The following is a 13,541-nucleotide window of genomic DNA, read 5'->3' as shown; positions in this document are numbered from 1 at the left end:
TTCAGTGGCAGGATGTGACAGGCGGAGACCCTGTCGTCTCTCTCACTCTGTAATAAGGATTAGTGGACGCTGCTGTGCACGGGGAGGGGGGGGGCGGGCTTTTTAATGGATGGAGATTTAATAAATTGTGATTGGACCTAAATCTGCTTTAGGACAAAAGAAATTGAGACATTGTCCTCTTATGATTCATTTAGTAAAGCTGCATTAAAGTGACAAGAGATGAGCGCTTTAATAGAAGATAGAGAGGTCACAGAAAATGAGTAAAAGACACCAGAGAAAAAGAAAAGATATCGGACTGAAAACTATTAAATCAATCGAATGAATGAATGCTGGTCTTCATGAATCAGAAATCATCAGTTTTTTATCTGCTGGTGCAATTTTATTTGAAACCAATGTTATTGAATGTTGTTGACTGTAAATCATTAAAGAAGCTGCAGCACACACACACACTCACGCAGACATAATAATGTGAACGTTGGGATTATTTCTCTTGCAGCAGCTGAGCGGTTGATGCCTTGCTCAAAGGAGCCTCTGAACTTGTCCATCAGAGGGGAAGTTTCTCAACACAAAGCATTTGAGATGTTAATTATTGGTATGTGGTGATGGTTGTAGACTGTCATAATCCAGGAAAAGGACAACTCCGTATCTGTATTCTTAAATGTTTATCTGTCTGATGGGAATAAACAGCACAAAACCCCTCAGGCAGAATAAGGAAATAAATACATAAAATTAATCATAATAACATTCATCAATATAAATGTAACTAAAGTATCATTCCAATCATATGTGAGATTAGTGGCAAACGGACCACTTTAGGATTGACAGTGCACGGAACATGTTGCTAGCTGCTAGGCTACTTTCATGTCAACATCTAGCCTGCAGATGACCACCACTGTGTCCTTAAAAGACATTGTGCTACCATGTGGCGCCCCCTGCTGTGTTCTTCTGACTCATTGGTCATCTGACTCGTTTGGTGATCAGCTCACTAACTCTCAGCTCTGTGCACAGCCTTTGCTATTGATGACCACACCCCGCACCCTTTTGTTTTTCAATATGCAAATTACTCAGAAATTCGAGTGAACCAGTACCTCCAAGGCTGAGGTCTGAATTGAAGGTTGGGAGTGAGTCACTGCCCCAAACAAGTTTAAGAGTCATGAGGTCTTGTCCACCAGCGAGGGTTGAATAGAGAAGGAGCTTAGATTAGAAAACAAAGCTGTGGATTTACCAGTTTGTCTTCATGAGCTTGGAGTAGTGAGTCAAAATCTAAGGCTGGTAAGAGGTCCAGGAGTAGACCAAGAACACTATTATGGATTCTTTTGGGAAAGTTAAAACAAGGTTCATTGTAAGTGGACAAAGGGTCTGTCACCTTCTAAACTGATACATGGTGTTATGGAGATAAATAGATGTTAAGGATGATTTGTGCAGCAGAATCTGGATATTTTTCCAAGGAAGTCATTTTGTGAAGTTTTATTGCCAAAGGGGAAACAAAAGTTTGAATGACAAACGTTATCTTTCTCTTAAATGTGGAGGTGACCAGTGATGGCTGATCCAGCCCCTCCCCTCCCCTGAGAAGGAGGGCACAGACAGTTAGACTACTTAACTCAAAGGCAAAGGAAGAACCCTTCAAGTAGCTTTGACTCTGCTCCATGCTCGCAAGCATTTAATACATTTCCTGTATGTACCCCATACAATCAAGAGGAGAACAGGAGCTGATCACACTAATCTTCTGCTGCAGAGAAAAATTCACTTCTGATGCGCATGCAACAATTCAAGATATTTTGAACATGATAGAGACCTCAAAAGTGCGATGTAAAGAGGAAAAGAATAATGCTGATAATCCTTCGAGAAATAATAGGGCTTCGCCCGACTTTCCTTCGGCTCAGGCCTTAACTATGGTACAAACATAGTCGAGTTAAATAAGGTAAAATATTCACTGGGATGTACTGGAGTAGAGTTTTTGAATTGCATAAAAGAATAATGTGCTGAAAATGGGTGACTGGCCAAAGGGTCACTTTCCCAAAGTATCATCTACAAAGTTTTTGTACTTACGAAAAGTCCCAGTAGTTTTGTATCTAGAAGACAACTCCAATGCAAACACTTGAGTCTCAAACTGGGAAATCCGGAACCAGCTGACAGTTAGTGTCATCATAATTGGACGAGAAGCAGAGAACCTTAAGGATCTATGGAGGACTTTGGGCTGATGTTCTGATGCTCGGTGCAAGTGAGCTGCAACTGTGTAATTTTTGCTTTGCATGTACAGGGTACATAGAATCGGTCCAAGCACAGAACCTTGTGGGACTCCGTGACCAACATTCGTGGTCCTCGATGATTCACCGTTCACAAACACAAACTGGGATCGATCCGATAAATAAGATTCAAACCAGCTGAGTGCAGTTCCTTTGATGCCAATCAAGTGTTCCAGTCTCTGCAGCAGGATACGGTGATCGATGGTGTCAAATGCAGCACTGAGGTCCAGCAATACAAGAAAAGATACAAGTCCTTGGTCCGATGCAAGTAGAAGATCATTTGTAATGTTCACTAGTGCCGTTTCTGTGCTGTGATGCACTCGAAATCCTGACTGGAAATCCTCGAACAAAGCATTGTTTTGTAGAAAGTCACATAATTGATTCGTGACAGATTTCTCAAGGATCTTAGCGAGGAAGGGAAGATTAGAGATGGGTCTGTAGTTAGCCAACACCTCTGGAGCTAGAGTAGGTTTCTTAAGAAGAGGTTTAATTACAGCTACCTTGAAGGACTGTGGTACATGTCCTGTCAACAAAGACAGATTCATAATATCCAGTAAAGACGTGCTAATTAACGGAAAAACTTCCTTAAGCAGCTTAGTTGGAAGGAGACAAGTGGAAGAGTTGGATTTCAAGATTGTAGAAGTCAGTTGATCAGGGTTGATGGAAGAGAAACCATCCAAGTAGGTATCAGGGCCCACGGCTGCATCCAAGGATCCTACATCCGCGGACGGGTTGGCTCCGGTTGGGGGTAGTAGACCATCAATTTTCTCTTTGGTAGTCAGAATCTTATTATTGAAGAAGTTCATAAAGTCGTTACTACTGAGGTCCACAGGAATACACGGCTCGACAGCGCTGTGACTCTCTGTCAGTCTGGCTACAGTGCTGAAGAGAAACCTGGAGTTGTTTTTATTTTTCTCGATTAATGATGAGTAATAAGATGCTCTTGCGTTACGGAGAGCCTTCTTATATGTTTTAACGCTGTCTTGCCAAGTTAGCCTAGATCCTTCTGATTTGGTGGAACGCCATAACCGCTCAAGTTTCCGCACAGTTTGCTTTAAGTTCCGGGTTTGAGAGTTATACCAAGGGGCGAACTTCCTTCTTGTTGCCATTCTTCTTTTGAGGGGAGCAATACCGTCCAGCGCCATTCTCAAAGAGCCTGTGGCAGTAAGATGGTCGATTTGTGACGGACTGAAGTTTTCACAGGAGTCTTCTGATATCTTGAGACAGGACACTGAACTTAGAGCAGAGGGAATGGTTTCTTTAAATGAGGCTACAATGGTGTCCGATAAACATCGACTGTAGAAACCCTTGGCAGGAGGAGGAGATTCTGGCAGTAGAAATACAAAGGTTATCAGACAATGGTCCGACAGGAGAGGGTTCTGTGGAAAGATTAAGTGTTCTATCACAATACCACATACAAGAACCAAGTCGAGGGTGTGGTTAAAACAATGAGTTGGTTTGTTTACAGTCTGACAGAAACCAATTGATTCCAGCAAAGAGAGAAATGAAGTACCAAGGCTGTCGTTATCGACATCCACATGAATGTTAAAGTCACCCACTATAATTACCTTGTCCGTTTTAAGGACCAAACTCGTTAAGAACTGTGAAAATTCACATAAAAATTCAGAATAAGGACCTGGGGCCCTGTACACTATTACAAAGAGAACCGGCTGGATTATTTTCCAGGTTGGTTGTGAAAGACTGAAAGTCAGACTTTCAAATGAGTTATAATCCAGTTTAGGTTTAAAGTTTATTAAAAGGCAGGAGTCATAAATAGCTGCCACTCCCCCCCTGACCTGTGCCTCGGGGGATATGAGTATTAACATGACTTGGAGGAGTCGCTTCGTTTAAGCTAAAATACTCCCCATCCGATAGCCATGTTTCAGTAAGACAGAAAATATCAACATGGTTGTCAGATATTAGTTCATTTACTAAAACAGCTTTAGAGCACAGAGATCTAATATTAAAAAGACCCCCTTTAATTCTCCTAGTTTGTTGCACAGTTGTATTGTTACATTTAACTTTGATTAAGTTATTAAATATAACTCCTCGGTTGTTTACCTTTAACTTAAATAACGGTGTCCGTGGGGCAGAAACAGTTTCTATAGAGTTAATTACGCTGAGTGACTGCTCGGAATGAAGCGCAGAGAAGTGTGTAAGACTGTGACTCTGCTTCCTGGTCTGAACTCTGGGTCATGGAAAGGTGGGGCCAAAGTTATTCTCACTAAAAGCTATATCACTAAAGGCACATTAATAAAATGAAGTCAGCCATAATTGATTTACTTAAAACTGCTCAAAGAAAAAACAAGTGGTTAAAATTGGATAAAAAAATCAAATCAAATCACACAGTACCTCACATGATTCTACAATGAAATACTAACTACATATCATGAAGGATTGCTTCATTTATATACATCAATTCATATCTTACATTTTTCTGAAAAGCCCTTTTTTCATTTCATGTAAAAAGCATCACTGCCAAACAAATCTATACAAGAGCCAAGGAGCCCCTTAGTTGACTCTAGGTCTTGCCGGGATTCATGATCCCTCCGAATTAATTGATGAGAAGAATCTGACACGTCAAATCAAAGTCAACAAAGGTCAACATTTATTTAGAAGAGAGAAAGATGACGTGAGCAATTCCTCGCAGATATATCTGGAGAACCTAAGCACGGTAAACCAGAATGAATTTCTCACGTTGTTCCTCAGCAGGCTGCGGGATTTATTTTCACACGTCGTGGTGAAGCGCCCAGCGGTCACAGCTACTCGTCGTGCGTGTGTTGAGATTTAGGGATGGTAATAACTTTAAAACAAAAGTGAATAACCACAAACACTCTTTATTTGTCGTTGATTTATTTGTAATTATTCATGTTTGGTCTGTATGCTTAATTTTAAGTACAAAATCAGCATTGCTGCTTTGAAGCTTTGAGCCCTCAATGTACAGAATGTACGAAAACACTCCTGAAAGTAAATTGTTATCGACTCGTGACAAAAGTTTAGTTTAAATGTGTTGTTTTGATCAGGGGGATAATAATTAGGGTTTCAGATAATAATTTACACATGTCACTGCAGGAGGGTCAAACTAGAAAGATTTTATTGAAGACAGGACCAGAACATTTTCCTGTGTGACCAGAGTCGCTCAAGTGGGGAATGTTACAAACATTACCTGCAGCGGTTCCCTTTCATTAGGGGAAAAACACGCACTCGCAAACACGCACACCAACATTTAAAAACAAATGAAATATATTAAAAACAGTAAAGTGAAATACATGCTGAACCCTTTGTTTCTACGGGCGTAGAATATTATCAAGCCAAAAATTGCTGACATTACCACAACTTCCATTGTTTTTCATTTCTAAAAAGAGAATAACAATGGTTTTTCTATTTTTTAAATGTTCACAGAAAAGCCTGAAAACCAGGCTTATGTTTTGTTGATTATTTCATTCATCAACGTTTTCTGTTCATTTAGTAATTCTGTCAATAATGAACTGGTCAGCAGCCAATCAAAGCCGTTTTGTTGTCATGTGACCAAGCTCCTGCTGGAAGAACTCCTACATTAGCGTCCAATTTGATCAAGAAGATATATGCTTGTTTCTTTTACGTATCTGATTACGTCCCTCCCTTCAAATCGGGGTGGTAGAGTGTGTGGTGGAGAAGTTCTCCATGCGTAAACGGACCAGCGTGCCCGTGGATGGGGGCCGGTACAGGAAGCTGCAGGTGAAGACCTGGCGACAGGCCTTGCGGAAGTTCTCAGACAGGAAGGCGTAGAGGACGGGGTTGACACAGGAGTTTCCATAAGAAAGGCAGTGGGAAACAATACAAAAGGCAAGGGTGGCGTCATTCAGGGGAAAGGTGCCGAACTCCACCCACATGACGATGATGTGGTGGGGCATCCAGCAGATGGTGAAGGCGGTGACAACCAGGAGAACAGTCTGAGCCGTCTGCGGGAATATAAAGAGAATCTTTATGAATCTGAAAGAACAGACCAGACAGCTAGGACACTACCCAAACCAATCAAGACACTCCCTCAAACTGCCTGGACCCTCCCCAAATACAATCAAGACCCTCCCTCAAACTGCCTGGACCCTCCCCAAATACAATCAAGACCTTCCCCCAAACTGCCTGGACCCTCCCCAAATACAATCAAGACCTTCCCCCAAACTGCCTGGAGCAGCAAACAGCCGAGCTAGCCGACACTCAGCCGCAATACGGCCGAGTCCGCTGGCTACCTGGGATGTAGCTACCCGGGTACCACCCGGGCCAATGGGTCTGGTTATCCCCCCGAGCCCTAGGTCTGCGTCTCCCTTGTTAAGAAGGTATGTGGGTCTTTTTCAAATCTCACAACAAATCTCACACACTCCTTTCGCCTTGCCCTGCCTAACCATTACCGTATTGCTCCTACCTTCCATGTCTCAAAACTCAAACCGGCTGATGGTCCAAACGAAAAGGAGAGGTCCGAGGAGCAGTGCCCCCAACTCCTTCTAGTAGAAGGCAAAGAGATCTATTGAGTCCAGGAACCCCTAGACTCCAGACGTTGGGGCAACACCCTACAGTACCTGGTCGATTAGGAGCAGTACCTGGCAAACCAGCAAGTCAACGTGACGCGAATAGTTACAGATGCACCATTTACCGTCGGCGAGGTCGGAGATGAACCAGCGCGGATTGTCACGAGACAAAGCAAGACAGCTGAATAGTCAGCAGAAATATAAACATGCAAAATAACCTACAATTTCACTCATGTGGGCCTATGTGATCATGAGGTCAGAATGCACACAAAAGTGTACAAATACTACACAATCGATTCCATTTTCATTGTCATTTTTGTCAGGGGAGAGATTGCCCTTTAATTATGTGTCCATCTTTAATGTACACAACCCACATAGCTGTAGTTATTTTTACATGTGTAAAATGATGTTGTTTTCATTAACATCTAACCCTAATATGAATTGCATTTGTTAAGTGTTGAAAAAGCTGGGCAGAAACAAGCTGCTAAAAAGGGAACCTTTTTTGTTTATTACCATCATGGATAAATTATACAGAATTGTATTTGTGGTATCGTATCGAATGTATCGGGTATCGTAATATTTTGGCAGGTATAGTATAGAAGTCAGAATTTTGGTATCGTGATGTATCAAAATTGGGTTGGTGTGGGCAGGTGGGGTGTAACACTGATTCAGCATGTTCTCCTCTCTGGTTGGGCAATAATCAAGGAGTGCGGGTTGGTCCGCTGCACACACCGTATCTGGTCGAGTGTCCGCTGTGCCTCGTGCACGTTGCCTGCCGGCGGCATGTAAACACCGACCATGATGAATGAAGCGAACTCACGGGAGGCAAAAGGGTTTACAGTTAATGATGAAAGGTTCCACATCAGGAGGAACAGTGTTGTAGGATCACTGTTACGTCGTTGCACCAGCTGATGTTGGAGTAGAAGCAGATTCCTCCACCTATCGTCTTGCCGGAGAGCTCCGTGTCGCGGTCCGCTCTGAGCAGCTTGAAGCCCGCCGGCAGGAGCACAGAGTTTATTTCTTCTGAATAATATGCATTCCTAAGTGTATTTTCCATGACGAGTGTTTGAATATGATGTGTCAAAATTATCTCGCTCTCGCAATCCCGTAAAAAATTATACATTCACCTCACCGTTGGGTTCAAAGCGTGGGAAAAAAGTAGCAGTTTATAGTCCGCAATTTACGTTATATACGTACACTATTACAGAAATACGCATCCATAGGTTTAATTTTTCAAGTTTCACTATTGAGTAGCAAAGTTGTACTCTTTGATCCTCAATAGCTGTTTGACCTTTCTCACAAACACAGTGACTCCTCCATTCCTGTGCAAAACATGTTTTAATAATACACTGTCTGGCACAAAATACATTTATCTCTGGATAAGACTTCCCAGTAAACCTCTATCTAACATGTCAGACCCTGGAAATAGGTAAATGCCATTAAATAATACATGATAAGAAAGAAATAAAAGGAGGAATAATGAAGTCCAGATAAAGGAAATAAGCGCTTCCTTGAGTTAGTTATTTCTTTGTGTCATTGACGTGGCTCACCTCCAGACTCCCCACATCCTTTTGAGATTGTCATTTTCCACCCGCCGACTCTGGACCAGTTGTTTACGTAATCTGATTCTGGATTCATATTTAATCTGTTTAAAAACGCACTTGACAGGTGGCTTCAGGATGCAAAACATCCACAACGAATGCTTCAAAGCACTCCAGACTTGTCAAATCTTCACGCTGACATGTGATGTAAAAGGGCCTCCTCTGTAACTGCTGCTGCACATAGGCAGCGAGCAAAGCCTTAAGGGTTCTAAAGTCTGTATAACTGGTATAACCAGTATAACTGGTTCCTAGGAACTCACAGGGGCCGGCAAAAGAATAGCAAATCCAACGAGGTCAGACTCCAGATTTACAGATTAAATGACTAGGAGACAAAGACGAGAAGCGAATGATGTACTGAGCAGGTGAAACCTAATAGCTGTGACGAGCAGGCCCCATAACGAACCAAGGCTAAACCAACATCTTGGGTATACATCATGGCATCCTTTCCAGAGGCCCATACCATTCTCCCTGAGCTTTTCTTCAGTTTTTCCTGTGCTGATGATAGGGTCAAATGTTGTTATTTTGTGTTATGCAAAATAATAGATGAATGTAATTTACATTAAACCTTTGGAATAACTGTTAGAGCTACTGTTCATGACATTCACACCAGTGGGCAGAAGACGAAAGTATGTGCTTTACTTTGAAGGGGAATGAACTGATCTACTGGAACGTTTAAATGGTACTTTTGCCCATTTAAAACATTTTTTTGACACATTCATCCTGATTTCAAACCTACGGACCAAAACACATTGTGTCAAGTGCTAAAAAAGTACTAACAGTCCAGGTATAGAGGTAGAGGTGTGTTCTCAGTCTGCGTCGAAAGCGGTCTAAGTTTCCACTGTCTTGATGTCGATGGGGAGTTCACTCCACCATTTAGGAGACATTTGAAGTCACCTCTATTCTTAGTCCCTCTGCCTAAATATTTATCTAGCCGCCTTTGTTCCAGCTCCAGGGACCCGAGGAGCAGCTGTGATCTGCTGTGAGAGGACATCTGCACATTGTCAACCAGGGTGGCCCCAAGGGCCTAAAGTCTGTCTGAAGCCCATCAGTCAATCCCAGCAGGAGGTTACAATAGTACTACGATACCACCAACAGTACTACAATACCACCAAGTGTACTACGATACCACCCATAGTACAGCAATACCACTCATAGTACTACGATAACACCAATAGAACTACAATACCACCAACCATTTTCCGCACTACAATACCACCCAAAGTACTAAGATACCACTAACCAAGTTGGAGGAGGAGGAGGAGGAGGAGGAGGAAGTGCACCTTTCTTTTGGAGCGCTCAGACTTCCTGGACATGTTCTTCATCTTTTTATGAAGATAAAACAAAACCTGAAAAAAATTGTAAATAACATGATTTACTTAATGATGAACTTAGTATAACTTTAACTGATGATAACAGACATCTACAGACAGCAATCAATTATATTAAAGTTGGGCACATGAATCAAGTTAAAATTGTAATTATGATTATTTGTCCAACAGAGCAAAAGCTGTACTTTAGCTCCGCCTCCTGGCCTTCACCTTCACTCACATGAGAGGAATAAGGGACATTTAAATAAGGGATATTTAAATATAAAGAGGTATGTGGGATCTAAAGGGAAAGTATTTATGGGTATCACGTGACCTGTGATGTTAGTGTTACACTTTGACTACATGCAGAAGGAGGCCACGCACATATTGAGAAGAAGAAATACAGTAAAAGCGCTCAATGGGTGTTGCCATGGATACAGAGCTGAGCAGCTGTGACTTTGTTGAGAATTTGTCAATCAATAACTTATGAATAACTACTAATAAATAAATTAATAAGAGAATTGGGAATAAAATATATTTTATATTTTATAATCATATAAAGGCTTTATTTTGAAACGTCACGCCGGTGTCTCGGTGAGTGTCTCTGCGCACTTGGTGCAGGACTTTACGCACAGTTTTATGAGCCTCGGGACTTTGCGCGCGCCCTTTGGCCCCTCTGCGCCGTTATGATGCGCGTTTTACGGCCGTGGGAGTGAAACATTACCCGGGACCCGGCCTGACCTTGGAGTAGCAGCAGGTGATGAGCAGCAGCGGCAGCAGGTATCCGATCAGCAGCACCGTCACCCTGTAGGCGCGCCTGGAGGGTCCGGACCACAGCTCCCAGCAGAAGGTGCTGTTGGGGGCGCTGGGGTGGTCAGTGATGAGGTCCTGATGCTGCGCCACCGGCACCGCGCACACTAGCGACAAGATCCAGATTACGCACACTCCGACCAGCGCGTTCCGGCGGCTCCGGACGCACCGGGACTTCTTGGAGAGCACCACGGCGACGTAGCGGTCCGCTGACATGGCCACCAGCGTGAAGATGCTCACCAGCTTGCTGGCGGTGAAGAAGTAGTGTCCCAACTTGCAGAGCACGGCGCCGAACACCCACTCCGGGAGGGAGTAGATGGTGGCCTGGAGCGGCACGCAGACGAGGAGGAAGCTGAGGTCCGCCACGCTCAGGTTCAGGATGAAGATGTTGGTCGGGCTGCTGGCGCGCCTCCCCCCCCCTCCACCTTCCCCGCCGAGGCTGTATTTCGCTTTCCCGATCACCACCATAACGAGGGAGTTTCCCACCACCCCCACAACGAAGATCAACCCGAACACCACGGGCACGATCACCGCCTCCTGTCCAGAACGGTCGCCCTCCGCCACGGACCGGTTCGACTCAAGGAGTTGAGCCCAGTCGGAGGAGCGGTTTCCCGGCTGCAGCATGGTGGAGGTCCGCGGGAGGATCAGAGCAAAGGATGGAGCAGCGCAAGTAGACCGTGACTGAGTGAGTGAAAGAGCCGGGCCATGATCCGGATCAGACACGTCCGTTGACGAGTCCGGACCCGACGAGCTGCTGGAGACACGGCAAGCTGGCGGAAGCAGGACGCACCATTTCCTGTCGAGGGATTTCAGAATAAAACATGAATTACCAATTGACTGTCAATTAAACATGGACCTGGAACATGACAAATATAAATCACTGGACTTGAACCAGTGTTTTATTTTAAAGGAGACATGTTATGTCTTTAAGTAGTAGTTATAACAGTTAGCAGGGTCAGTTGGTTTAGTTATTAGATTTTATTTACCACAGTTAGTACACTCTAAGAAAAATGTGAGAAAACAGTTAAGCAACCAGCTGCAAAGCTTTTTGAGGACACTCAACTAATGGATAATGTGTTGTGTCAACTCGTGATAAGAGGTTTGCTATCCTAAGTTTGTCAAACTTAACATTATTATTAACTTAAAATGTTCAGTGCAGTTAGATTTTTTCAATCTAAAAGAACACACAATTTCAAGTTCCTCCAATTTAATATTTTAAGTGGTCTGAATTATTTAAGTACACAGCAGAATCCTTAGAGTTAATTTAGTGCAGAGTTGAAATCACACTCCAAAAAGCTGATTCAACTGTTACTGTTAGTGAGTCACTATTCGGTGATTTGAGTTAAATGCACTATTTGATAGGTTGGAAATGTAACTGTACAGTGTCACACTTGGTGTTGGGTCTAACTCTACGTACGGTGGTGCCTGGATTGGAGAAGGTGTGTCGGGAACCACAAGGTTGTTGGTCCAAACCCTGGCTGCTCCATGTGACATGTCAAAGTGTCCTTGAGCAAGACACCAAACCCCGAATTGCTCCCCGGGCTAAAATGTTAAAACGTGGGTTAAAAATGAATTTTAAGTTGCTTTTAATAAAAGTGTCAGCTAAATGACGTGTATTTAACAATGAGGCGATTTATTTTTGACACTGAAATTGTCTGAGTAGATGCAACTATCAAATGCAATATTTAAGTGCTGTAAACTCAAGTATATTAGTAGGTCTGAATAATAATGTTACGATAGCAAACTTCTTATTGTTAGAGTATAGTACATATAGTAGTTATTAGTTACCTCAGTTAGTATAGTTGGTAAACATAGTAGTTAGTATAGTGATGATTACCTAAACTAGTTTAGTTTTAGTTCCCTTAGTCAGAACATAAAGTAGTAGTTACCTTAGTTAGTATATTAAGTATTACTTACCTCAGTTAGTACATCAAGTAGTAGTTACCTCAGTTAGTATATTAAGTATTAGTTACCTCAGTACATGAAGTAGTAGTTACCTCAGTTAGTATATTAAGTATTAGTTACCTTAGTACATGAAGTAGTAGTTACCTCAGTTAGTATATTAAGTAGTAGTTACCTCAGTTAGTATATTAAGTATTAGTTACCTCAGTACATGAAGTAGTAGTTACCTCAGTTAGTATATTAAGTATTAGTTACCTCAGTACATGAAGTAGTAGTTACCTCAGTTAGTATATTAAGTATTAGTTACCTTAGTACATGAAGTAGTAGTTACCTCAGTTAGTATATTAAGTATTAGTTACCTTAGTACATGAAGTGGTAGTTAACTCAGTTAGTATATTAAGTATTAGTTACCTCAGTACTCAGCATTTCCACTGCTAATTCAGTTGGTTCTTTTCTTCCTACGTAACGTTGGGTGTCAGCACCACACAGACATTTGTTGACCACTTGTTGATTGTTGGTGGCCTTCTTATATCACAATAATTTGTACACTTCCTGAAACCAAGGAAACTTCTGAACTAATGCAATAAGTGACAAAGAAATTAAACTAATGGTAAGCTCTAATGAGCAGCTGGAAACGTTTTGGAACATTTTCAAACAATACGTTTATTAGATTACTGATTAATACGATCAGAAGTTGCATCCGACGACACCCGTCTCCCGCTGAACATCCAAACACCACAAAGAAGAAGTGGAATAAGTTACTGCAACTCCACCAATTGGCTGGTGGAACAACGAGTAACAACAAGATGGTCAACAGATGGTCAACCAGAAGAGAAACGAGAGGGCAGAGCAACAGCCAAACCATTACAATGCTATTAACTTTAACCAAGAGAAAATACTTTTACAAGGTGCTAAGGTAGTACAAGTGGTAAGGTTGGTAGATGAATAAACAGAAAACTCATCCCTGGTAGACACCTGTCAATCAGCGTTAGGCCCCGCCCTAAAGCGTCTCCGGCTTCATGGTCTGTTTGACTCTAAATGGACCTTCATTCACTAAATGAACATCATGCTGCATTGAAGAAGACTTGAAACTAGAGACTGAGACCATAAACTCATGTTTACAATGTTTACTGAGGGAATAAATCAAGAGAGAAGTAGAGTCATTTCCTC

The 13,541-nt window shown here is 42.4% G+C and overlaps 1 protein-coding gene across 2 annotated transcripts; it reads right to left on the bottom strand.

The window, feature by feature from the left end:
• Nucleotides 1-4,895: 4,895 nt before the first annotated feature.
• Nucleotides 4,896-12,064, bottom strand: galr1b (galanin receptor 1b). 2 transcript variants are annotated; one of them, XM_037481292.2, is made up of 3 exons: nucleotides 10,401-12,064; nucleotides 9,633-9,698; nucleotides 4,896-6,187 (listed from the first exon to the last, which is right to left on the bottom strand). In XM_037481292.2, the coding sequence occupies exons 1-3, from the start codon at nucleotides 11,091-11,093 to the stop codon at nucleotides 5,870-5,872; spliced, it is 1,077 nt and encodes a 358-aa protein (XP_037337189.1). In that variant the 5' UTR covers nucleotides 11,094-12,064; the 3' UTR covers nucleotides 4,896-5,869. The 2 variants fall into 2 exon arrangements, with proteins under 2 accessions (XP_037337189.1, XP_037337191.1); XM_037481294.2 differs by lacking the exon at nucleotides 9,633-9,698.
• Nucleotides 12,065-13,541: the final 1,477 nt, after the last annotated feature.

The sequence above is a fragment of the Pungitius pungitius genome, chromosome 4, assembly GCF_949316345.1.
Source record: "Pungitius pungitius chromosome 4, fPunPun2.1, whole genome shotgun sequence".
Taxonomy (NCBI): Eukaryota; Metazoa; Chordata; class Actinopteri; order Perciformes; family Gasterosteidae; genus Pungitius; species Pungitius pungitius.
The sequence above is the reverse complement of the archived record's forward strand: the minus strand, read 5'-3'. Positions and strand labels throughout refer to the sequence as shown.